The 22829-nt window shown below is 51.7% G+C and overlaps 7 protein-coding genes across 7 annotated transcripts; 4 read left to right on the top strand and 3 right to left on the bottom strand.

Annotated features, from left to right (window-relative positions):
• Positions 1-2369: 2369 nt before the first annotated feature.
• On the top strand, positions 2370-3315 carry IAQ61_008648 (uncharacterized protein; the record flags this gene model as incomplete). The annotated part of the gene is made up of 2 exons (XM_066098065.1): positions 2370-2889; positions 2984-3315. The coding sequence occupies 2 exons, from the start codon at positions 2370-2372 to the stop codon at positions 3313-3315; spliced, it is 852 nt and encodes a 283-aa protein (XP_065951974.1).
• A 32-nt stretch (positions 3316-3347) lies between these two features.
• Positions 3348-4106, top strand: IAQ61_008647 (uncharacterized protein; the record flags this gene model as incomplete). The annotated part of the gene is made up of 2 exons (XM_066098064.1): positions 3348-3942; positions 3997-4106. 2 exons carry the CDS (start codon positions 3348-3350, stop codon positions 4104-4106), a joined length of 705 nt encoding a protein of 234 aa, XP_065951973.1.
• A 23-nt stretch (positions 4107-4129) lies between these two features.
• IAQ61_008646 (uncharacterized protein) lies at positions 4130-8461 on the bottom strand. Its single transcript, XM_066098063.1, has 2 exons — positions 7326-8461; positions 4130-7278 (listed from the first exon to the last, which is right to left on the bottom strand). Exons 1-2 carry the CDS (start codon positions 7534-7536, stop codon positions 4478-4480), a joined length of 3012 nt encoding a protein of 1003 aa, XP_065951972.1. The 5' UTR covers positions 7537-8461; the 3' UTR covers positions 4130-4477.
• A 175-nt stretch (positions 8462-8636) lies between these two features.
• Positions 8637-10819, top strand: IAQ61_008645 (uncharacterized protein). Its single transcript, XM_066098062.1, has 3 exons — positions 8637-8842; positions 8953-9891; positions 9945-10819. Exons 1-3 carry the CDS (start codon positions 8737-8739, stop codon positions 10589-10591), a joined length of 1692 nt encoding a protein of 563 aa, XP_065951971.1. The 5' UTR covers positions 8637-8736; the 3' UTR covers positions 10592-10819.
• A 1980-nt stretch (positions 10820-12799) lies between these two features.
• On the top strand, positions 12800-13903 carry IAQ61_008644 (uncharacterized protein; the record flags this gene model as incomplete). The annotated part of the gene is made up of 1 exon (XM_003843156.1): positions 12800-13903. The coding sequence occupies one exon, from the start codon at positions 12800-12802 to the stop codon at positions 13901-13903; it is 1104 nt and encodes a 367-aa protein (XP_003843204.1).
• Positions 13904-14016: 113 nt separating this feature from the next.
• On the bottom strand, positions 14017-15206 carry IAQ61_008643 (uncharacterized protein; the record flags this gene model as incomplete). Its single annotated transcript, XM_003843157.2, has 4 exons — positions 14787-15206; positions 14572-14663; positions 14352-14493; positions 14017-14297 (listed from the first exon to the last, which is right to left on the bottom strand). The coding sequence occupies exons 1-4, from the start codon at positions 14827-14829 to the stop codon at positions 14017-14019; spliced, it is 558 nt and encodes a 185-aa protein (XP_003843205.2). The 5' UTR covers positions 14830-15206.
• Positions 15207-18514: 3308 nt separating this feature from the next.
• IAQ61_008642 (uncharacterized protein) lies at positions 18515-22243 on the bottom strand (the record flags this gene model as incomplete). Its single annotated transcript, XM_003843160.2, has 1 exon — positions 18515-22243. One exon carries the CDS (start codon positions 22241-22243, stop codon positions 18515-18517), a length of 3729 nt encoding a protein of 1242 aa, XP_003843208.2.
• Between the last annotated feature and the right edge of the window lie 586 nt (positions 22244-22829).

Genomic DNA, 22829 nt, shown 5'->3' with positions numbered 1-22829 from the left:
TAAGCAGGATATTGATTTATCGGATTTGTGATAGACAGAGGTCTAATTTCGAAAGGGGCAATGCCTATGAGAACAAGGGCTAGCCAGGGGAGCAGGCAAAGGTGCTAAAATAGGGCAGTAGAAACAGTATCACAATATCGTCGACTACGTGGGCTTGAAATTGAAATTTCAACGGCTTTACGTACGAATTTTGGTATACAACTTATCTTCATACCGTATGGATAGAAGAGCGATGTAAGGTATCGATACTTCAGGCCTTAGGTACGAATAAGGCTGGCCTTGTCCCTTATTCCTATTAGCACTACGGTACAAAACCGGTTTACAGTAGCCATATTTATCTAAAGTAGACTAAGAAGTGGTTTAGGTAGAAGAAGTAAACCTAAATAGGGTTTATTATACCATGTATTCCACAAAAGTAAACTAATTTTATTTCTACTTCTATTAATCTACTAGTATTACGTAGTACTGTAACAACTAGTTTCCTACTAACTATCTAAGTATTTTACCCCTCCTTTCTTTAATCTTCTTCACCACCTCTACCACCTCTACCACCACCTCTACTACCTCCACTACCTCCACCACCTCTATCACTACCTCTATCACCACCTCCACCACCTCCACCACCTCTATTATCACCACCTCCACCACCTCCACCACCTCTATCACTACCACCACCTCCACCACCTCTATCACTACCTCTATCACTACCACCACCACCTCCACCACCTCTATCACTACCACCACCTCCACCACCTCTACCACCACCTCTATCACTACCACCACCTCTATCACTACCACCACCTCTATCACTACCACCACCTCTATCACTACCACCACCTCTATCACTACCACCACCTCTATCACTACCACCACCTCCACCACCTCTATTATCACCACCTCCACCACCTCCACTACCTCTACTACCTCTACTACCTCTACCACCACCTCTATCACCACTACCTCTATTATCACCACCTCTATTATCACCACCTCCTATTATCACCACCTCCTATTATCACCACCTCCTATTATCACCACCTCCTATTATCACCACCTCCTATTATCACCACCTCCTATTATCACCACCTCCTATTATCACCACCTCCTATTATCACCACCTCCTATTAGTAAAAATATCATGACTTATTATTATATCATATGTGCGTATAGCGTGAAGCTAATCTTTTCTACCCCTTTTAGTCTTAGTTAGGTATTATAGCGTATAATAGAAATAAAACTACTTTTTATACTTAATTTAAACCCCTACTATAAAAGTAAACCACCACTTTAATAAAAGTAAACCACCACTTTAAACCTATTTACGGGTATACACGAGGTCAGTTTACACCTATATAGTAAACCCCTAGCGTACCATTCTACAGTAAACAATTTTTTACCGTAGTGTAGATACCTAAACGCAGTCTCCAATTCAACAGGCAAGGTACCGGCCGGTAGGTACAATCCAGTGGGCAAAGGCGCAATCAATGGCAATCATTGGAAGGTTCCTGAATTTCATCTGAACACTGGAATCAAACCATCTCATGGTAAGCTTCTGGGGAATGTGTGGTTTGTCCCACCACAGTACCAGTACCGCCGCCGATACGCTTTGCTCTCCGGCCTGCCTATTTGAGTAAAGCGTTCCGGCAGAAGGAACGAAGCCCATCGAGCGACTCATGGGACATGTTAAGCAACGTGCGCTCAGCTCTTTCAACTATATATAACTGTGCGACAATGTGAATCAAACACTCGACCGGGCGCTTACCGTACCGGTACCCAAACACTTGGAGCGAACACAGCCCAGCCAAATTGCCGTCCGTCTTCAAGCCCCTCCTCCAAGCCAAATGCGAGCCGCCTGAAGATCGAGCTGAAGGGAGATTCAGCTTCTGAGCGGTGCTCGAAATGGCCCGTCACAGTGCCCTCCTCTGCCTATGACCGGTACCCGTCATTTCCTACGGTACCCGTCAATGTATACGACATGCCCTCCATTGCCATTCCACATCTCGGCAGCACTGCCAGCAATCTGTGGATTCTGGAATACCTACCTAGCTCATATCCTGATAGAGTACCGGTACAGGTAGCAGCTGATAATCACTTGACTAGTGCTGTTTTACCTAGACAGCGGCCAAACAAATCACGCGTGTGCTCTTGCTGTGGATAGGTACTACCGGTATCATATCCGTGATCCTACAAGATCTGGTATACAAATACCTTGCAGCCGATCCTTGGATAGCGTCATGACTAGTCATATGCATGGTTCCCCGTTTGCAAATAGAGCTGCAAAGGCCTCGTTCTCGTTTCATCCATCCTGACGATCAGTGTCTCCAAAGTACCGGTAAACGACGCCGATTCCTCCCTCCATTCCATTCAAGATGCTCCTTCCCTTCTCCCTCGGCTTCCTCGTTCTCTCTCTCACCGCTATCTGCGCAAAGCCCCTCACCTCTCCTGCCGATTTCTCACCCGTCAATGTAACAATCTGCAACGGAAAAAAATATCTATACTCCTCCCTCGCTGGCTATGGCCTCCTCCCAAGCAACGCACGAGACAAATACGGCGACACCATCGGCGGCATCGGGTCCGCCATTGCCCTCGACAAGAAGTCTATCAAATTTTCCAAGCGTTCCCAGTCATATTCTGGTATAATCTATGGTCTTCCAGATCGCGGCTGGAATACCCAAGGCACGCAGAATACGCAATCCCGAATCCACAAGTTCAAGTTCACATTCAATGTTGTGGGAAATGCGACTGTGGAGAACCCCGCGAGTCCCAACTTCAGTTTCGACATACTGGATACGATTCTTTTGACGGGCCCGGATGGCACGCCATTGACAGGACTGGATCCCACAGATACAATCGTATATCCCGGCTTCCCACCTCTTCCGTTAGCAAAATGTAGGTAGACCCTCTCCCCATCCCATATTTGCAAAGCCAAACCGGCCAGTCAACCCCCCACTTGCATGCTTGACATTAACAACGTTCGTCAAAGACATTGGTAACGGCTTTGGTCAATCTGGCTCAGGAGGTTCCCGCGTTTCCCTAGACACAGAAGGTCTCGTACTCGGCGACAACAACAGCTATTGGATCAGCGACGAATATGCTGCCTACCTATACCACTTCGACAGCGCCGGCGAAATGATACAAGCCATCAGCACACCCAGTGCACTACTCCCTCGCCGCAGCACCAGCAGTAATAACGGAACCAACGCGAATGCCCTCTCCTTCAGCGCCGCCAGCCCCCCATCTACGCCCCCAACACTACAACCTTGCCCCAAGACCCCACCACCGGCCGCGCAAACAACCAAGGCCTTGAAGCTCTAACCGCCAGCCCAGATGGCACACACCTCTACACCATGCTGCAAAGCGCCACCATGCAAGACGGCGGCAAATCCTCCTCCAAACGCCGTAACACGCGCCTCCTCAAATACCGCATCGGTGGCAACACCCCCACGCCCGTCCCAGAGGCTGAATACGTAGTCCAGCTCCCGTTGCTACCCTCGGGCAAAGTCGCAGGCCAGAGCGAAATGCTTTTCATCTCCAACACGCAGTTCCTCGTGCTTGCGCGCGACAGCGGCGCGGGCCATGGGCAGGAGAAATCGGAATCCGTGTATCGTAACGTGGATGTTGTCGATGTTTCCGGGGCGACGAATGTGCTGGGGACGGATGCGGATGGCGAGGCGGGGCAGGTGGCCTCTCGGGAGGGGGTGTTGAATGAAGCTGCGATTGTGCCGGCGGTGTACTGTCCCTGGTTGACGTTTAACAATATTGCGCAGCTCAACAGGTTCGGGGTAAGGAATGGTGGGTCGCGGGATGCGAATCTGTTGAATGAGAAGTGGGAGGGTCTCGCTATTTTTCCAGTGCATGCGGATGACGAGGTGGGTGGGAGCGGAAAGCAGGGCGGGCATTATCTTGTTTCGTTCAATGACAATGATTTCATCACGCAGGATGGTGAGCACAAATCCAGAATCATGGGTTCGGCTGCATGTGCTGACATTCTAACAGGATACATCAACGGCGGCAAATTTCAGTACAAGGACGCAAGCGGGTTTAATCTGGACTCTCAGGCATTGGTGTTCAACGTCCAGCTTCCAATAGGGGCGACATCGGTATGAGTTTAGTGTACTAGATATGATTATATTCAGAAAAGATTTAGGAACACACTTCCATGCAGATACTTTGTATATCTGCCTCCATGAGCATACATAGTACTACAGGGGCCAGCTAATCTGCATGTGAAGAAGATTGACCCTGAAGAGAAAAATCAATTCAGAAAACGATTTCCATATATGTCATGTCTCCCTTCTTCATTAGAGTAGTACAAAAGTGAGTCATTGGAGCCGCAAGTGCATCGAAAACTAAACAGAAATGTAATCTCGAAAGCCGCGTCCAAGCAATGCAGCTAGGCCAATGACGCAACCGCCATAATCAAAGAAAGGTGCAACCGCCTACACACAAAGTCCGCGCAATCATCAAAACCAGACTGCTACTCGCTCTCTGACCCAGAACTCTCCTCCGCCGATGAATTAGCATAAAGCTCGAGATACGGAGGAAGATTGTGCATTCCTTGCTCAAATACACCTTCGTCATCTCCATCTGCGCCAAACAGGGAATCCGTACCATCCATGTCCTCATCACTCAACTCATCACTGGTCCGCTTCGTCGGGATCAGCGAGACGGTGCAGCCTCCGTGAGCATTGCGACGGCAAGCATTCGACTCTGCATCTTCAACTGGGTTGGTCTTTGCAGACGTGTTGCCAGAATGGCTGCTGGAGGCCGTTGGAGTGGTATCTTCGGCGCTGTTGGACACTTCGTCATCATCCTGCTGTTCATACTGGCGAGCCAGTTCATCCTGTTTGCCATCAAGCCAGGCATCAGTCTGTTCAAGAGCGAGTTGCAGTGCCTCTTCATGCTCAAGACCTTGTGCCTTGGCCTGGAAATACTTTTCCGAGCAGACTTGGTTATGACTGCCAGGTTGGGTTTTAATGTTCTTGGTAGCACGAACGTTGTTGGCGGCGCGGGCTTTGTACTGGCGGGGTTTCCATTTGACCAGGCCTGGTGCTTCTTGACGTAGTATTGTTCCCGGAGGGAGAAAAAAGTCCATGACTGTTTGTCTACCGCGGCCGCCTTTGTTCGTGCCACATCCAGGGCAAGACTTCTTATCCCCTGCAAGATAGTACCGCCCAAGGCCATGACTGACATCGCAGCGCCAGGCAAACTCCTCATGTCGCTCTTTCTTTTTCCAGTATGCGCATTCAAAAAACTCTTGTCCAAGCTCCATAGTCGTGGAACCACTGGGGTGAGGGGGCGGGCCAGGCTCAGGTTCCGGCTCAGGTTTTGGAGTAGGTTCCTTGCGAGGCTTGGGTCGGAGATACTCAATCACAGCGTCGCGACCAATTTGTCGTGCTTGATCTTCCGTAGCACCAGCATCTATAGCAGCCCAGAATGGGTATTTTGCAATGCTGTTGTGGCATGAATGGTCATTTTTGCGGCCTTTACCAAGGGGCGGCTTACATGGCTTCCAGCGCATGCCTGTGGCAGGCTGGTGGAAGAATTGCCGCCGAGGCATATAGAAGTCCATATATGTCACCTTGGGTATGTCCATGAGTGTGCTGTTGCAGCCACGGCATGTTTTACGGTCGCCAGCGTTGTAGTAGTGGCCCATTGCATGCTTGATGCAACAGCGCCAGGCCGGCTTTTCGTCCGGACTTTTGGCTTCGAAGTAGGCACCTGGTGGGAGGATCTGATCAGGCTCAAGGGTCTTTGATCCGCTTGGATGAGGCAGAATGGGTGTATGAGCAACAGGTACCGGAGAATCGGGTTGCTTAGTGCCTGACCTTGATAATTTGCGCGCCATGACAGTACTTCGCTTGGTGAGCGGCCTCGAAGCAACTCTCTTCGTATCCATCTTTCTCCTCTTCATGACAGGCCTATTCGAGGGCACAGACGCCTCATTCGGTTCTGTAAGCTTAGCAGTAGCGTGGAAAGGGGCAAGTGGAATGTTATCAATGCCGTTCTTGTCTCGCGGAGAACGCGAAGTCCTGGCACCAGCCGTGATGTGCTCCATGACTGGAACAATGTGGTCAGAAATGGAATTGGTCTGCTCTGAAGCAATGATCTGCACTCTCTCATGCCAGTCTGGAGCTGTTGGGCAAAATCCTTTCGCCAAAGCCTGAACCAGCGTCTGCTCGGACCCGGAACGAAGAGTTTCCAGAGCCTGTGTTGGGTTGCCCCACCTCTCTGTCAGCCGCCTTTTGTGATCATGGAGCAATTTTAGAGGCCAAGAAGGTACGTCCATGATGCCGCTATCGCTATGGCCCCCAGCACATGGCACTGCGCAGTCACCAGTAAGCGCATCGGCTCCACAATGATCAAAAAGCATCTCCAGCCGTGTTGGGACAGCGTTACGACCGTATGGGTTAGTAAAGTCTTCAGCAATTGAGTTGTTATGATTATACTCTAGTTCAAGCTTCGCGTTGTTGGGCTCCACAAAATGACTAGGTTGCGCATTGACTATAGGCGTTGTCATCAAAGTGAGGGTTTTCTCAGGGCCGGAAAGTGAACAAGGGGAGATCGAAGACTCCTCGATGTCCGGGTCATCAATGTGATTGTTGGACGAAACAGAGGGCTGCTTCTCTCGTTTGGTAATGCCTGGTATGTTTCGAGCTTTCTTCTTCCTCGTCAAAGCCATAGGAGGACTCCTAGTCAGAACCGCATTGGGAGCCGATTGATTGAAGGATGTCTTGACAAGATCATCAATATCTTCAAGTGGATGGGTGTGGCGACGAAGAGGATATTCTAGAGTAGAAAGCTGTATCATGGGAGGCTCAGACATGGCGCGATGCCACGATTCGCTGAGTTTTCCAGCTACCCGTGAGGCTGTTATGGGTCCGAAACCAGCAAAGACATTTTCAAGATTGCGGACATGTAGGAACGATGTGCTCTCTTTGCCCTCGTTGGCGAACATGCATATCACGCGATGGTGCGCATTCCAAACCATCTTGTTCGCGAGTTTGTCGACATTCTTACTAATTGAAGCCATGTAACGAGTGATGTCGATACGCGTTGCTTCTTCGCTCCCGAAGCACTTGCCAACTTGATCGGGATGCAAGGCATGCGCAACGAACTGTTTGAGTATTGTCGCTTCATATGCTTTCTGATTGGCCTGGTAGAGGACGAAGTCCATGTAGTCGTCTCTAGAGGGAACGCGGTAGTGATCACGCACACTGGTTTCAGCACAACGGATGGTTGATGGATTGTTCTGCTGTATTTCTTCCAAAGATTGAGCTATATGGCATCAGTAAATAGTCCCTCTATGTCGAAACACTTCATACCTATGTCGGCAGGTAACCCATGAGAAAGCTGATCCACTTGTACACTAGGTAGCTTTTCATCATCAGACTCAAAAAGAGAGTCATGTTGCCGGTCGTCAACAGGGACAGGGCCGGGACACATGTTAGCAGTGTCAGGCTCATGGTACGCAGGGGCTGGTGTATGCAAGGTGCCATCACTCCAATCAATCTCGTCTTCGGTCGCGTACGGCATAGTCAAGGAATGTATGTGATTCCTGCGTTGTTGGAGACATCGAAGAAAGGGTTTATATGGTCAGAGGGTAGGGGGCGTCCGTCCCCAAGGTCTACGCAGCCTCCATGGCTGATCACGCCACACTACATGCTGCAAACGAGAATCACGGGCCGCGAATCGATGTATGGCCTTGCACACCCATGTCCGTTATGCTGATGTTGAGTGGTGAGTGGATGCGGTTGGCGTTTGCTGTCGGGGCGAATCTCGACCGCCATGTGGAGCATGACAGAGGATCCAACTAGACACCGGTTCGAGGCCATGGTAGGAAAGCGCCATGTCTTAGGACCATGTCTTAGGGCGATGGACAATTTGACGGTGGGTATTCTGTCCACTCACAGCATTCCTAGAAGGTGTTCGTTTGTGTATCTGCCCGCCGACGGACGTATGACTTGACAAGCGGTGGCGGCTCGGGAGGGCAGTACTTTTCGAATATTCGTTAATTTATACCGTAAAGTATACTTGGATGATGCAATTTTTGATTTCTTTGCTCGAGGAATCCTTTCTCATCGCATCTGCGTCATTTACAGGCCGAACTTTGCGAAAGGAGATGACATCGACTTTTTAACCCAGGCCAAACTTCGGGGACTACCAGTACTACACACTCTTGAGAACCAACTTTTGCGCCTTTGCGATCCATTTTGGGATCCGTCTTGGGATTCAGCAAGAGCAAGGGAATTCGGTAGCCCTCTGGCACATGTCCCCAGTCAAAACGTGTCGGTCTTCAGGCGGTCAGAGCAAAGGTGGCCAGCAGCAGGGCCAAGGTCATGGTAGGCAGGGAAGCCATGAGCCATAGACAGACAGCAGCCTGGAGGTCTGTTCGAGACGAAAGGAAAACAGCTGATTGTGACACATGTCGTGTTGGGTGGTGGTGAGGATACCGGTCGTAGATGTATTCGATAGATGATTAGACTCTTGTCGGTTGAGAGCTGTCTAATCGGGTGGCTGGTGGTTGCACGTGACACTGGACAGGTGGTGAGCTCTCATGGCTCGTGCGGCGGCCTATCTGTCTTTGATTGGCCCAAGCCCACTGGACCCTGAACAGCCAACGTTTCGTGGCATCTCTCAACTGTAAAGAGCTCCCTTCAAGTTTCATTGCCTTGATTTGATGCTTTAAAGGTCGTCGTCAATTCCTCTCTCTCACCACACAAAATAAAAAAGAACATGGGGAAACGACACGTGACGTCGATTGCTTTGCTGCTCCCCGTGCTCGCTGCCACGTCGCATGCGGCTTCGGAGCCTTCACGGCCGCGGGGTGTAGGCCCTGAGTGTATGTCGCTGTACCGTACTCCAAAACAAGCTCATGGGAAGATGAAGCCATGAGACGAGAGAACTTTTAGCGGGTTTGGGGGGGGGCTGGCTGACTGAGGCATTGTATAGTTGCAAAATACTACAAAGACGCCTCGACCTTCACTTGCATATCCAATCCATCGATCCAGATGCCAATGGCTCGTGTCAACGACGACTACTGCGATTGTCCCGACGGCTCAGACGAACCAGGCACCGCAGCCTGTGCCTACCTCTCGCCCCTCTCGCCGCCCCAACCCTCGACTTTCCAAGCTGGCCAGGCCAAGAGCCCGCCCGTCCTGCCAGGCTTCTACTGCAAGAACAAGGGCCACATGCCCAGCTATATCCCCTTCACCAGGGTCAATGACGGTGCATGTGACTACGAGGGCTGCTGTGATGGCAGCGACGAGTACGAGCATGTCGGTGGAGTCAAGTGTGAGGACCAGTGTGCTAGGATCGGCAAGGAATGGAAGAGACAGGATGAGATACGGCAGAAGAGCCTCAATGCTGCAAAGCAAAGACGGAAGGAGCTCATTTCCGAGGCTGGGCGGTTGCGTAGAGAAGTCGAAGACCGCATTGCAACACTCAAGACGCAAATCGAGGGCCAGACTGTCAAGGTCGACGGGCTGACCAAGAGCCTGGCAGAGATTGAGCGTTCGGAGAGAGGAAAATTGGTCAAGAGTGCGGGCAAGGGAGGCAAGATCACGGTGCTGGCGAGTTTGGCCAAGGAGAGGATCCAGGAACTGACGGACAACGTGAACCGGGTGCGCAGCGAAAGAGATGCGGCAAAGGCGAGAGTGGATGAGCTTGAAGCGATGCTGAAGCGGTTCAAGGAAGAGTACAACCCCAACTTCAACGACGAGGGCGTCAAGCGCGCCGTCAAGGCCTGGGAGGACTATGCGGCACAAGATCGGCCTGCTTTTAACGACGCCCTTGACCGAGACCTGGACGAGGTCCTCAAGCCAGACTCGGAGAGCGCCATCAAGTGGGAAGAGTTTGAGACTACCGATGACGAGTCTGACGTCGAGCTTCGTAAGTTGTTCCCTCCCAAAATCCATTCCTACAGCTCACCAAGTCCTCCCCAGTCTACCAATTCGAAGCCTACCTCCCCGCCCCCATCCGCGACTGGGTTGACGCCAAGCTCCGCGATTTACGCGTCATGCTCATCGAGAACGGCGTCCTCGCCTCCCCCTCCACTGACGCGCCCGAATCCAAGCTCGTTACTGACGCAAAATCTCAACTCGATTCAGCCAAGAAGGAGCTGGACGATGACAAGTCTGAACTAGCAAGACACGAAGATGACCTAACAAAAGACTATGGCCCAGATGGTATCTTCCGCGCCCTGAAAGAGACGTGCATCTCTACTGACAGCGGTGAATACACATACGAGCACTGCTTCTTCTCCAAGACGACGCAAAAGTCCAAAAAGGGTGGCGCGCACACGGGCATGGGCAATTTCGCGCGCATCGAAAGCATCACCGTTGATGAGGCGCTACCAGCTGATGGCCGGGGTCTGGGCAGTGGCGAGCGTCTCGCGCTCAAGTATGAAAACGGGCAGCATTGCTGGAATGGGCCGAATAGAAGTACCTTAGTCATCTTGGCGTGTGCGGAGAAGGATGAGATATGGAAGATTGTGGAGGAGGAGAAGTGTGTTTATCGCATGGAGGTTGGGACGCCTGCAGTTTGCGGGGTAGAGGTGCAGAAGGCGGTGCCTGAACACAATGAGCTATAGCCTATGAACGATAGAGGACTGGAGAAAGAGTGATGGGGTGCGACGCGAGAGATGAGGTGGTTGACTTTGGATGGTTTGGGGTGAAATTGGTTGAGCGGAGTGATGTGCACTGGACTGGTGCAAAACATTTCGAATAGGCGTTGGAATATAAACTTGATGAAGTATAATTCGTACAAATACGAGGAGCCTGTAGCATAAAACGCAAGAAACACAAAACGCTTTGCATAATCAGTTTCGCAGTATTCAAGCATGGCCTCCATCATGTTCAAGCCCTCACCAGTCCATCCTTCATCGGCTGTGCAAATCTAGCTTAGAAGTATTGTCATGTTTGCAGTGTTGATATTAGAACTTAACGAACCGCAAGCAATATGTCACCGGTGCAATGAAGGCCAGTGTACGAGGATGTCCCGTTCACGCGAGACAGAGTAACAGAAGGTTCAGTCAAGGAGCCAAACTACAAGCATGACATGAAGACTAGAAGACACCATTCCATGAGTTGCCGGTGAATTAGTAATGGTATTCAAACTGAAACTCACGCGTTGGAGTAAAATGAGAAATGGTACGCTATGTTATACACGTAATGGACGTCGAGCGTAAAGAATTTGCAAAAAACAAAAAAAATTGCAGATTCACTCTCAGGCCGTCTATTTCAAATCTTCTCATAGCGGTACGGACTCTTCAGTGTCTCTTTGTTCAAGCCAGGTTTCTATCTTTAGTAGCAAATTCTATCATGCCAATGATCAGTCGTGGGAAGTTTAATGTGATTAATGGTCTTAGACGAGAGAATAGGCCACTGAGGTAATGACTCACATAAGTGAAATTTCCCATCTTGTCTTGGGATTCATTTCATTGATTTTGAAGTTAGCCAAATCCTATTATCTGTCGATGTTTGAATCCTCTTTCCTTAACAATAGTAGCAAATGCATGTCTTTTTTTAAGTTCCAAAAAAAATCCATCGAAACGTATCAGATCATGCTTACACGCCACGCTGATTTATCTTACGAAGGCTATCGCATAATCTCAGCTTTCCTATGAAGTCCATGTTGAACTATGCTACTAGTATAATTTCCCAGGCCACGTCTTCGACATACGAATATCATCTATCAAACACTGAAAGTGAAACTATCTATGGCCCCTTACCGTGTCATTCAATGGCCTCGGCTGTTTCCAAGGAATTTCAAAGTCTACACTCTTGATTTACACTAGTAAATTCCGTTCGAAATCCTTTTTCCTTCTTGAGAACATTGTTTGTTTCGGGAAACTTGCAACCGCTTCCCTGAGTGTTTGCAAGCCGCGTACACTGCCAAGTGATGCTCGCATCAGGGGAGCAAAATCGATAGGTATATGTGATTGTGCTGAAAAATGCCTTTCACAATGATCAGCATTGTCTGAACAGCTGAAATATGCTGATATTGACATGGAGCACTTTGGGCTATTAAGCACTATGGTAGTTTGGAATCGGATGGAGATTGTGCAACAGATCCGAACCTGTAAGATCGCCGTATCAAGATTTTGATTATGTAGTATGGCAGTAACAGCACTTGTGTCTCCAGATGCAAGTTGAGAACTGTTCCTAAAGCTCCTGAGGTGAAGATGGGACTGGCCTAGGCTCTTGTACCCAGGCAGGGAAAGTTCCGCGGCAGCATATCCTTACCACTCTGTACGAGAAAGTGGTGTCACAACACAACATCTGATTGCTTGATCAGCGTGCTACAGTAATTTACTAGTCGTTGGTAGTCTATGCGACTCAATCTTGCTATTATTGCATTGCTGAGCAGTGGGTACAAGTACATATGGCAGGCATGGAAAGCACTTTGAAACCCCGGTGCCGGCACATCGCATAAAGATTATGAGTGACATGTTCCTTCAGGGCCAGCCCATGCCCCCCCGCAAAGGTTCGTCTTATTTCGTCGTTTTCTCTCCTTGACACTGAAGGAGAAAAGTGAGATGGAGAGTGTTCCATAGTAGACGGTGCAGTCGAAGCGCAGCTCGGCACTGTCAACGGTTAACGGCCCCGCTATTTCGCGTCACCAATCCCCACCACCTGAACCCCCCGTCCCAAATTTCCGAGCCTCATGGCACGTCTTTTCGCGACAACAAAGCCGTGGTTTTTCTACCCCCTGTGAGACTTCCGATTGTTTCCCCGTTTGCCATTATAAGATCAGATACTCTCACTGTCTAATCTCGATTGGCGACTTATACGGCATTATGGCGAAAACGAAAGATCTACAGACTCTCATCGACCTCACCACATCCGCGCAAAGACTCTTTACCCACTATCAGGCCTCGCTTGCGCCCTCGAACGTTACTACACCTACAAGTCAGACGGCAGAGAGCGGTCTCCCCAACCCACTCGAAGCCGTCAAAGCGTCAGTCACGCTTCTTAAATCGCATACGACCACCCTGTCCCTGCTCCTCCTTACGCCCCCCCTCACACCCTCTGCTGTGATTGCAAAACTCAACGAAATAAGCTCAGGGCCACTGAGTGGTATGGTTGCCGCTGCCTCATACACATATCAAGATGGCCAGATCGATCCACTGGGTACAATCATGCGAGTCGAAGTCAAGTCACAAGTGCGAAGACTTATATCTACATGGGGCGATGTCCTTGCCCTGATTTCAAAGACGGCAGAGAGAAGACAAGCAACCAAGAAAGATGTTGGACTTTCAGAGAGCGAAAAGCAAGAGGTTCTCTCCGCTACTGGCATGGTATGGGGAGCATGCGACACCCTACTCAAGCTATGTACCGATGGTATCGTCGGATTAATAGTCAGGAAAGCAGGGGAGCTGAGGGCCGTGCTCCTTGATGCGATCGAGGAGCTCAAGGAATGGGGCGATGACATTGATGACGGAAGCGACGACGAAGCAACGCACAGCGATGATGATGAAGACGACATGTTTGGTTCATCGAACAAGCTTGGCAAGGACGACAAGGAATTGAAGGACTTATTGGATGCAAGCCTCAAGAAGCTCAAGATGATTGGCATGCTCTACCAGGCCTTGATCAAGCGGAGGCTGAAGACCTATACTCCATCTCCCCCGCTAGCCGCTAACGGTGTCAAAGACGCGACAATTAATCCCAGCACAAAGCTAGACAAGCTGATGGATAAGATGAAGACCATACCTGAGACGGCTGACGATTTGGCGAGCGCGTTCTACGACCTTGACGAAGACGAGGTGAAGCAGACACTGGACAAATGCTGCACGGCAGCCAAGGACGCAGTAGATATCGTCAAGCAAAGTTGGAACGGTAGGGACGATGAGTTCACAGCATGGTCAACAAAGTGGCTGGATGCGCTGGAAGCGTCGTGAAAGTATCTCAGGAAACGAGGGTATCGCTATTATATTGTTTCGTCGCGTATCCCGTACGCTTCTCGTGCTACGGCAACATTACATCTTACAACCTCTCCACTGTCCACCTCCATCTACAAAGCGAAAGCAGCAAGACCCAGGGCAACGGCACCGAGACCAGCAAAGTGGGAAGCGGCACCGGCGGTGGAGACTTGGGGAGGAGCAGATCCGGTGGCGGATGGCATACCGCTGGTCCTGTTACCCGAGGGAATAGGAGAGCCAGAGGCCATGGGAGAACCCATGCCAGAGCTGGCGCTAGGTCCCATGGAGGGCATAGGTGAGGCGACGGGGGTGGCGGTACCAGAGACAGCGACACCGGAGCCGGCGCAGATGCCACCGAGGGCAGCTTGAGCCTCTGGAGCATGGCGTTAGTGCATATGGGGTAAGAGATAGAGTTGAGGGGACATACTGGCTTGGTCTTCACCGTTGCAAGCATTGGGAAGGCAGCCCTGGATGGACTCGGCGATCTTGGCAGCGCCAGTGGTGCACTGACAGGTGATGTCGGTAGGACCGCATCCTGAGGCGGGGACGGCAGAGATCAAGCAAGGAAGCTGGATCGGAGGTCAGTAAATGTAAATGAAAACCCTCAAGATGTGTTCCCATTATGGGTCAGGTTGGGGGAGACATACAGCGCACTGGGGGACTTGAGACAGATCCTGCGCGCCAGTGAAGGCGAGCGAGGCAGCGAAAGCAACAATGGTAGCCTGGAAACGCATATTTGCTAGGTGTTGATGAGTGATTGAAGAATCTGGTGAGTAAATATTACAACGGGAGTGAAGGAATTAGCGATTGTGAAGGATTACTTTGGATTCCAAAGAAGAGCATAATGCAAGGGCGGTCCTACCATCTAAATACCCCATTGCCCCCTGACCCAGAGTCAAGGGCATACGACTGTATCTTGCACACACAGACCCGAAACATTACACGGCGCTACAATATGCGCCATGGTCCATCATCCTTTCCTTTAGGGCCGTTAAGTGGCACCGAATCATAAAGACCGGGGGGCCAGATTCAGGGGTGGCTAGTATGATTCCGACGGGAAGTAGCGGTGCCTTGGCTGGTGAGCTATCGATGGCTGAGGCCCTTGGAGCCAGAGCGTGGCGAAGATTTGATCCAAGTGGATGGTGATTGGAGTCTGCTGGAATGCTATTCACCTGTGGCTTTGCGACGGCGTCGTTTCCTCTCCGCATTTGGGTTTTCGCTGGGGTGGGAGGGGAGGATGAGATGAGAGCAACGCACTGGTACCTATCTAGCTACAATGAGAGATTTTTCTTCTTCTGCTTTTTGGTTGAGAGGGACTGACAGGCCTCTGGATCTAGGTGCGTTCCTTCGGGCACTCTGCGGTAGAGATCTCGGCACTGTTACACCACAGTTTAATGGTCGTTGGTGCTTTTCCGCCCCAATTCAGCCGAACGCAGTGCTCGTATTGGATGTGGAAATACGTGCAGCGTGCGTTCCCCTGCATGCATAACATGATCATTCATGTACTATAGTAACTTGGTGACTACCGCCGTTCTGCCCGCTTGCAGACTGTCCGCGTAGCTATCAAAGCCGTCACTTACACTAGGTACTGGCTGGGCCGCGAAAGTATCCAAACTATGATGCCAGCCGATGAGAACCAAATTTTATCAAGTCGTTTGCCATGACCTGACCCTGCTCCAACGATGTGTTGCATGTCGATCAGGAGCTTAGCATCATGGACATTCTGGATCCTCTTGTTGATCACTTAGCGCATCAACCACTGTTCAAACGCTCTTTGAGCCTCGTCATGGTATTTGTCTAGATTGAGATGGTCTGGTCTGGGACAAATTATAATGAGGCGCCATCCATTTGCAGTAATGCATTACTGCGGCTAATCGCTCTGCTTCCCCGCATTGCCGTAGCAGGCAAAAAGAGGATAGACTGTCTTTGATGAGAAGGAGGATTCCGCCAGTTATTTGAATGTCACTTTGGTGCATAGTCAAATACCTACCTACATATTCAGATTAGACTGAATATCAAAAGCCGAAGCTGTGTGAATATCAAAGGGTTCCAGTACATGCAGATACCATGTCTTTAGTCGCCATCTCTTTTGCCTACTCCGGAACTTTCCCATCACATCTGCGATGAGTGCCAAAGACGATTTACTTTAGCTTACTGTGTACATGGCCAAGGACATGTGTATCAGTTCCCATGGGCGCCCGTCGCCTTCTTACTCGCATGCCTGATTTCACCCACTGCAGTCAGGTTCAGGGGCTCCGTGAGGCTGCTTCTGACAGACTGTGGTAGCACATTCCAATGATCTTGACTTAGCTGCGGCTGTCTCTTGCGTCAGCAACCTCCAAGAGGCCTAGTCAACACGATAGCTCCACACAAACCCACCCCCATCCAACTTTGCTATACCTGTTGCGCACCGTACCGGTAAAAGGAAAAAGCATAATGGGTCAAGCCAATGTTCGCCGCCCCCAGATCCATAGTGTAATTACCGTAGACTCCCAGCTTTGCCTGCAGCGCAACAGCCCTCCCACATGAATCAATTGCGTCTCAGCTCTCGCAGCAGTCACAGCATAGTAAGCCGCACGGACACTGCATGTTCATCATGATACAGCGAATAAAGTCCCACGAGTGAGCAAGTCGTTCGATTCGCCTCGTTCCCGCCTCAACACTCACGACACATAAACGGGCCCTACTGATTGCAAAGGAGAAGAGCGACGCTCGGCTGTTGAATCCGACTCTCCAGGTCACCACCTCACATCCTATTGTCTTGTCGATCAGGGGGGGGGGGGGGCGGAGAGTTGTCGGTTTCACTGAAACCTAGTCATCACGACGATCCATCCATCCATACCCACTCCATCACACTACAAAAAGGACTGCATCCTGTCACGCACTCAGATACATACAATGATGAAGTACATAGGCACACAAGTAAATAAAGTCCTATTGAAACGTTGGCCCAAGCAGCATAATGGAATCCCCAATACTAGATCCGTGTCTATGAACTTCTCCCTCCCCACCACGCGAACCGTTCGCGTTCCCGAAGACAAAAGAGAAGAAGACGGAGATGTAAAAATCAAAATGGAAAAATGGAAAAAACAGGCAATGCCAAGAGAAGAATAGGGTTCCTGTATTCTCTCGACCGCAATTCATGGCGCAACTGAGAGGAAGGAGGTTTGGCCGCTGGGTAGGTGGGGGGAAGCGGTAGATCCCATACGGCATATTGCACAGTACAATAGGCACGGCAGGCAGAGGCTTAGGTATTGCACCGAATTCGACCGGGACCAATATACAAATCGCTCGGCTTTTCTTCGATGGAATACGTGCGGAACAAAGGAATGGCCAGTGTGTTGGTTCTTTCGTATCCTTGTCTGTTTTGGTGCCCATAATGGTGGACCAGTTTCCATGTACGGTACCTATCCTCGAGAATGGGTTGTGTGTGCAAGCTTTTCCAAGACCATAGAGGCTGATCGCGCATGTTTGGTTGGATCCCGTCTTCCGGGTCATCGCGATTGCTTACAGAGAGGTGTCTAGTTGTGCCATTTTATGCAAGTGGTGGCATCAAAGCCAGTTTGTGTTGCCAATGCACAATATGAGGTTATAAATTCCTCTGTTCCCTCTGCTCCCTTCACCCCCTCTGTCCCAGACGCACGATGCTCCCCATCTGCCCTTACCCTTCTCGCCCGAAAACCCGACACGTACCCTGACCACCCAATACCCTCGCCATCCTCTTCCCACTGAATCACCGTTTTTTCCCCGTCCTCTTTGCGCAACGACGCAGATGAAAACAACATTGGACAAGGGGCGTGTGTGGAGGGTTACAACAGTTCGCCATGCCGTTGAATCGACTCACGAACTCACGCACGTCGACGTTACCGCAACACATAGACACGGTAGCACGCATGGTTGAAGCTCCCACAAGGATCCTCGGCACATTAGCAGTCGTTGTACTTTGCTACATGCGTGTATCTAGCCATGTCCACTTCGCAGGGCATGGGTGATTGGACCTAGAGAACATTCTGTCCTCGGGTAAAGTGCTAGTAGTACTACAAGCAGACATTTTCTACTCTCCCACTCCCATGGACAACATTTCGGGATCCACTTTTGAATTGCCCATCCACTTCTCCTGTGGTCGAACGGTTGCCGTTGTTGACGGTCAGCTAGTCGTCCGAACCTCCCTAAAACACCGTGTCCAGCCCGGTGTCGGGTCACCCCATCTTCCCAAAAGAAAAAGAGATAAAAAATAATTGGAACAGAAGATGAAGCCAAAATCCTGGTAAAAATTTGCTTCAAGAAATACAATGAAATCCCTAATGTAGCAGACGAAATGTTAAGAAGTTTAAAAAAAGCCGGAAGCGGAGGAGGTATATTGCTGAACCCACAAGGGAAAAAAAGACAGAAACAGGCCGTTGTGCACAAATCTCGAGACACGACGGGACAAAACCGAATAGAAACCAAAGAAAATACTGCCTTCCCACTCTCTGTTGTTCTCTCTCTCTCTTTCACTCACACACACACATATATATATATGAGAGAGAACTAGAAGAACAAACTGATTGCTTTTGAACACTGCGCCGACAATACTTTGCCAATGCTTGACTAAAACATTGCACCTTCCATGGGCTGCGGCGCCATTGGCTGAGGGTTCATCGCATGGGGAGGGGAGTTGTTGCGGTTGACGAATCCATCCTGTGGCATAGCAGGCGAAGGACCTGTTGGGCCCTGGGCCTCACCGCGTAGGCTCTTGCCCTCGCTCGACGTCTTCCGTAATCTGGCCCTTGGTCTTGGGATCTGGCTCGCCAGCCCATCAGACGAATTAGTTCTCAGAGGCTCAGCGTATGGCGCCCGCGGGGTATCTATCCCGGCTTGGATAGCAGGGTCGTGGCGGTTGGCTGCCTCACCGCGACCGAAACCAAATCGCCGTCTCATTGGGTTGATGGGTGGCACTGGAGGAGGCTCATGCTCAATGCCATTTTTAAGCGACGCACCAGGTGGTAAGTTGACGGTATCAATCACTGAAGTCGTAGACACAAAGACTGGCTCAGAAATGTCCGACTTGGCCACAGACTTCTTCCGAAGGACTCCGGTCCTGGTCAAAGGTTGAACCGAACTTGGATTGAACGTGGTGCCGTTGGGTGTGGTAGGGTTGGAGATGGGAGGTGTGTTACTGGCCGAAATGGGAGGCATAGGAGAGGATGGTTGATGGTAGCCATGCCCAGCTGGGCTGTTGAACCCACCAGGGGAAGGTCGAGGTGAAGCGGGAATGCCTGGCGAGAATTTGCCTCTGCCTGTTCCAGCACCAGTCTGGATAGGGTGGAGGTGCTTTGATTCAAAATAGCTTGCAGCAGCCGTCTTGCTGTTACTGCGTGATCGTGTACGACTTTGAGCCTCGAGCGATGGCCTCTCTGCAGACAGCGGTGGAGTGGGGTGAGCAACATAGCCGGGAACAGAGGGAAGGGTGTTGGGCGGGTAGGCAGCCCTGGTGCCTTCTGCCATGGCTTGGTCCAAATCGTCACGATACTCGCCAGGACGACTGCGGGAGCGGGCCGATGAGGTTCCGGAGCCGGATCTCTCTCGTGTAGAGCTTCTGGTGGTGGACACGGCTGCTGACCTGCCAGTAGGACGGCCTGTCTGGCTGGCGTCCGTTCCCGACCGTTGTCGAGTACTCATTTCCCGCTGTGCATCCTGCTCACTTTGCTGCAAGACGCGAGAGGGCTTCGTTCTGAGCGGTGGCATTTCGGCACCCTGCATACCGGCCAGAGAAGTACTACTGCCATTTGCGTAGCTGGCACCGACGGTAAGCTTCCTAATGGACTTGTTCGAGCTTTGCTGCTCAGCCACGGTGGCAAACGATTCACGGCTCGACTTTGCACGCAGCATATTCAGGGCGGTTTTGAGTCCTCCAGACGGGCCTGGGGCCGGGGCCGGACTTGTCGATCGACCTTCTGCTCGCGCACGAAGATTCTCCTGAATGAGACGTTGTCTATGCGCAAGGTCCTTTTGGAAGGCCTCGTGTTCAGATTCCGTCTCATTGCTCGCGATGCGTTCGTGATTTCTCCGTGGTGTGAGGTCCCAGGGAGCGCCGTTGGCGGGCTCAGTAGCGCTCAGGATGAGGGGTTGCCTATTCTGACGTTCCAACGGACTGGTGGAAGCCATGCTAGCTTGCTCGTCCCGATACGGGTTGTTGTCAATGTCATCGAGATCCCATGGGTTCGAGTGACTGTGAGTCGAAGGTGCCGGTGTGGCCGAACCGGAACCAGGTTGCTGACGTCGCTGAACGAGACCCATATCCTGAGTCTGTATGGCAAGACCCAGTGGAGCATTGCCCGGTGGACTCATCAGAGGTGGGCCAGGCTCGCCATAGGTCGAAGAAACATTGCTTCCATTACGCAGGTGCTGTCGAATCATACCACCCAGTCCGCTAGAGTCAGGACCAAGCGTTGGCGAGTCTACCTCGGAGCTCAGCTTTGGTGAGACGTCTGCTGTAGGTGAGGGCTGATCAGGCGGGCTGATTTGTACGACGTGTTCCTCGGACGTGGTACGGGATCGCATCGCAGGATGCTCGAGGAGGGAAGGGGCTGGTCCAGTCGCAACGGGAAGATTGTCAAACCGACGGCTGGGCTCCGAAGGACGCAAGGCCAATGGTGGTGATTGCACTGGCTGCTGCTGCTGCTGCTCCTCCTCCTTCTCCCCCTCTTCAGCATCGCTCGAATCGTTCGAGGCGAAGAACGTGGTGCCACCACGAGATTCCGAGGACTCGAGGTCTCGAACCCGTTCCTCGGATTGTGTGGCAACTGGTTCTGGCGAAGCTAGACCGGCAGCTCTAATTTGACTGGCAGCTGCCTGAAACCGGGAGAAGGCCGACCGTGCTGGGCTTTCTTCAGCAGGTGGTGGTTGAGGAGTTGGCTGTGGTTGTATCTGCTCGGCAGCATTCGACTTCTTTCGCTTGGCTTGCACGGCACGTTCGCGAAGACTTGGCTTGCGAGAGGGCAATTTATCTACGAGCTTGGGTACTACGGTGGCTTGAGAGGGGGTAGATTTGGGCTGCAAATGCCTTAGACGCTCTGCATATTGTTCTTCGCTAAAAGCCTCCTTGGGCTTATTGAAAGCACCCATGGCCGTTGCCTTGCCTCGATCATTGGGTTGAAGGGCGGCATTGAGGGCGTGTGCGTCTTCCGAATCGCTGGCACCAGGGCTTAGGGGAGGCGACAATGGTCGAGAGAGGACTGGACTTGAGCCGGCCGAGGAATTGTTTCGACTGACATTGGGGTAGGCAAACAGATTGGGACTGTCGGAGCGCAAGGTAGGACCCCGGTTGAATCGGTCGCTTAGATTTGTGGCAGATCTAGCCAAAGGCAGAGGGATAGGGGGTGTCGATCGTCCAGTCGGGGCACGGGCTCTCTGTATTGAGTTCAAGCGATGCATAGCCGACGACTGTTGTTCCTGGATATGCTGGTCCAAACCCTGGTCATACAGCCTGCGGTTCTTGGTAGTTGGTCGGTTCAGTTCGAGGGAGGGATGGGTGGTGGTGGGCGAGAATGCGGGCGACGATGCCGCGACCGAGTTGGCACCTTGCGAGGCTATCGATGTCGCGGCCGTGGATGTGCGCGTGTCCATGGTCCCAGAGTTGGTCGACGAGGACGTCTCCCGCTTCTGGCTCAGAGTCGTGGGACTCGACGGCTCCGAGGGCTGATGGTCCCTCTCCTGCTCCTGCCCCTCGTGCTCTTCTTGTTCTTCTTCCTCTCGCCTCAGCCTATCCTTTTCCTCTTGCCGCAGCTTTTGATAGGCAGACATGTTCACGTCGTCATCGTACAGGGTACGGCCCAGGCCTTTGGAGCTGTTGTTTGCCACCATGTAAATCTTCTGACGTCCACCAAAGAGGACATTGCCCTCGCCCGGTCTGGACCGTGTCATGACGCTACCCGGGCTCTCCTCGTCTCTACCGCTATCAAACGAGTTTGTCCGCTCGGTCGCAAAGGGAGGTTGGATGGAGCCATGGAGGGAGGAGACTTCGGCAATGTCTGCCAGGCCGCCGGCTGTAAAACCAAACTCGTGCAGTCGAGACTGTCGTTTGGGCTGTAGGACACTGTCGTCGCTTGCCTTGCCAATCTTGGAGGCGGGATCGTCCTGTTCCCGTAACATGCTGAAGCGGGTGGAGAGGCCAGGCATGATGAGACTTGTGCGGAAGTCGTCGACTTTGGGCAGGGCGAATGCGAGGTCGAGTTCGGGCTTGGGGGCCTCGTCCCCCTTCTTTCCCTTCTTCGTCTTCTTCGGAGCAGCGGCCTCGTCGCCGCCGTCCTTGTTCTTTCTCGTCAACCAGCGATTCATAATGGCCTGAGAAGTGTTAGCAGGCCATGACTTTGGTAGTGCTGGTAGCTTGTGGTGTGTGCTGCCACGGAGAGATGGGAATCTTCTTACGTAGCGATTGGCAGGGTCACGGCGAATGGGTGGTGAGTGACAGGGCGAGGGAGCCAATGGCGATGGTTCCGAGGGAAAGAATCACGTCACTCGCGTCCAATTGAGCAATAGGGAGGCGTGGTGTTGTTTTGGTGGTGATGGGCAGGTGATGGCGCGTGGGTGGAAGGAGGAGGAGCAGACGCGAGCTCCATGTACGATAGTAGCGGTACGCGGAGAGGGCAGGAACAACACGACGCAAAGACGAGCGGTCGGCGGCGAGAGGAGAAGAGAGAGAGAGAGAGAGAGAGAGAGAGAGAGAGAGAGCGCGCGAGAGCGAGAGCGAGAGAGGGATGGAAGGCGAGGAATGCAATCTGGGGTAAGTCGAGGAGTGAAACAGGCGAATGAGGAGGGGCGTCTGGCAGTGGTGGCGGGTTTGGCTTCTTTTGTGTGTGTGGCTCTCCTTGGACGGTGGGCAGTAAGTAGGTAGGATGAAAAGGATGGATAGTAGACAGTAGAT

Source organism: Plenodomus lingam (genome assembly GCF_022343315.1).
Source record: "Plenodomus lingam strain CAN1 chromosome Unknown contig_44, whole genome shotgun sequence".
NCBI classification, from domain to species: domain Eukaryota; kingdom Fungi; phylum Ascomycota; class Dothideomycetes; order Pleosporales; family Leptosphaeriaceae; genus Plenodomus; species Plenodomus lingam.
Note: the sequence above shows the minus strand (reverse complement) of the source record. Positions and strands in the feature narration are given on the sequence as shown.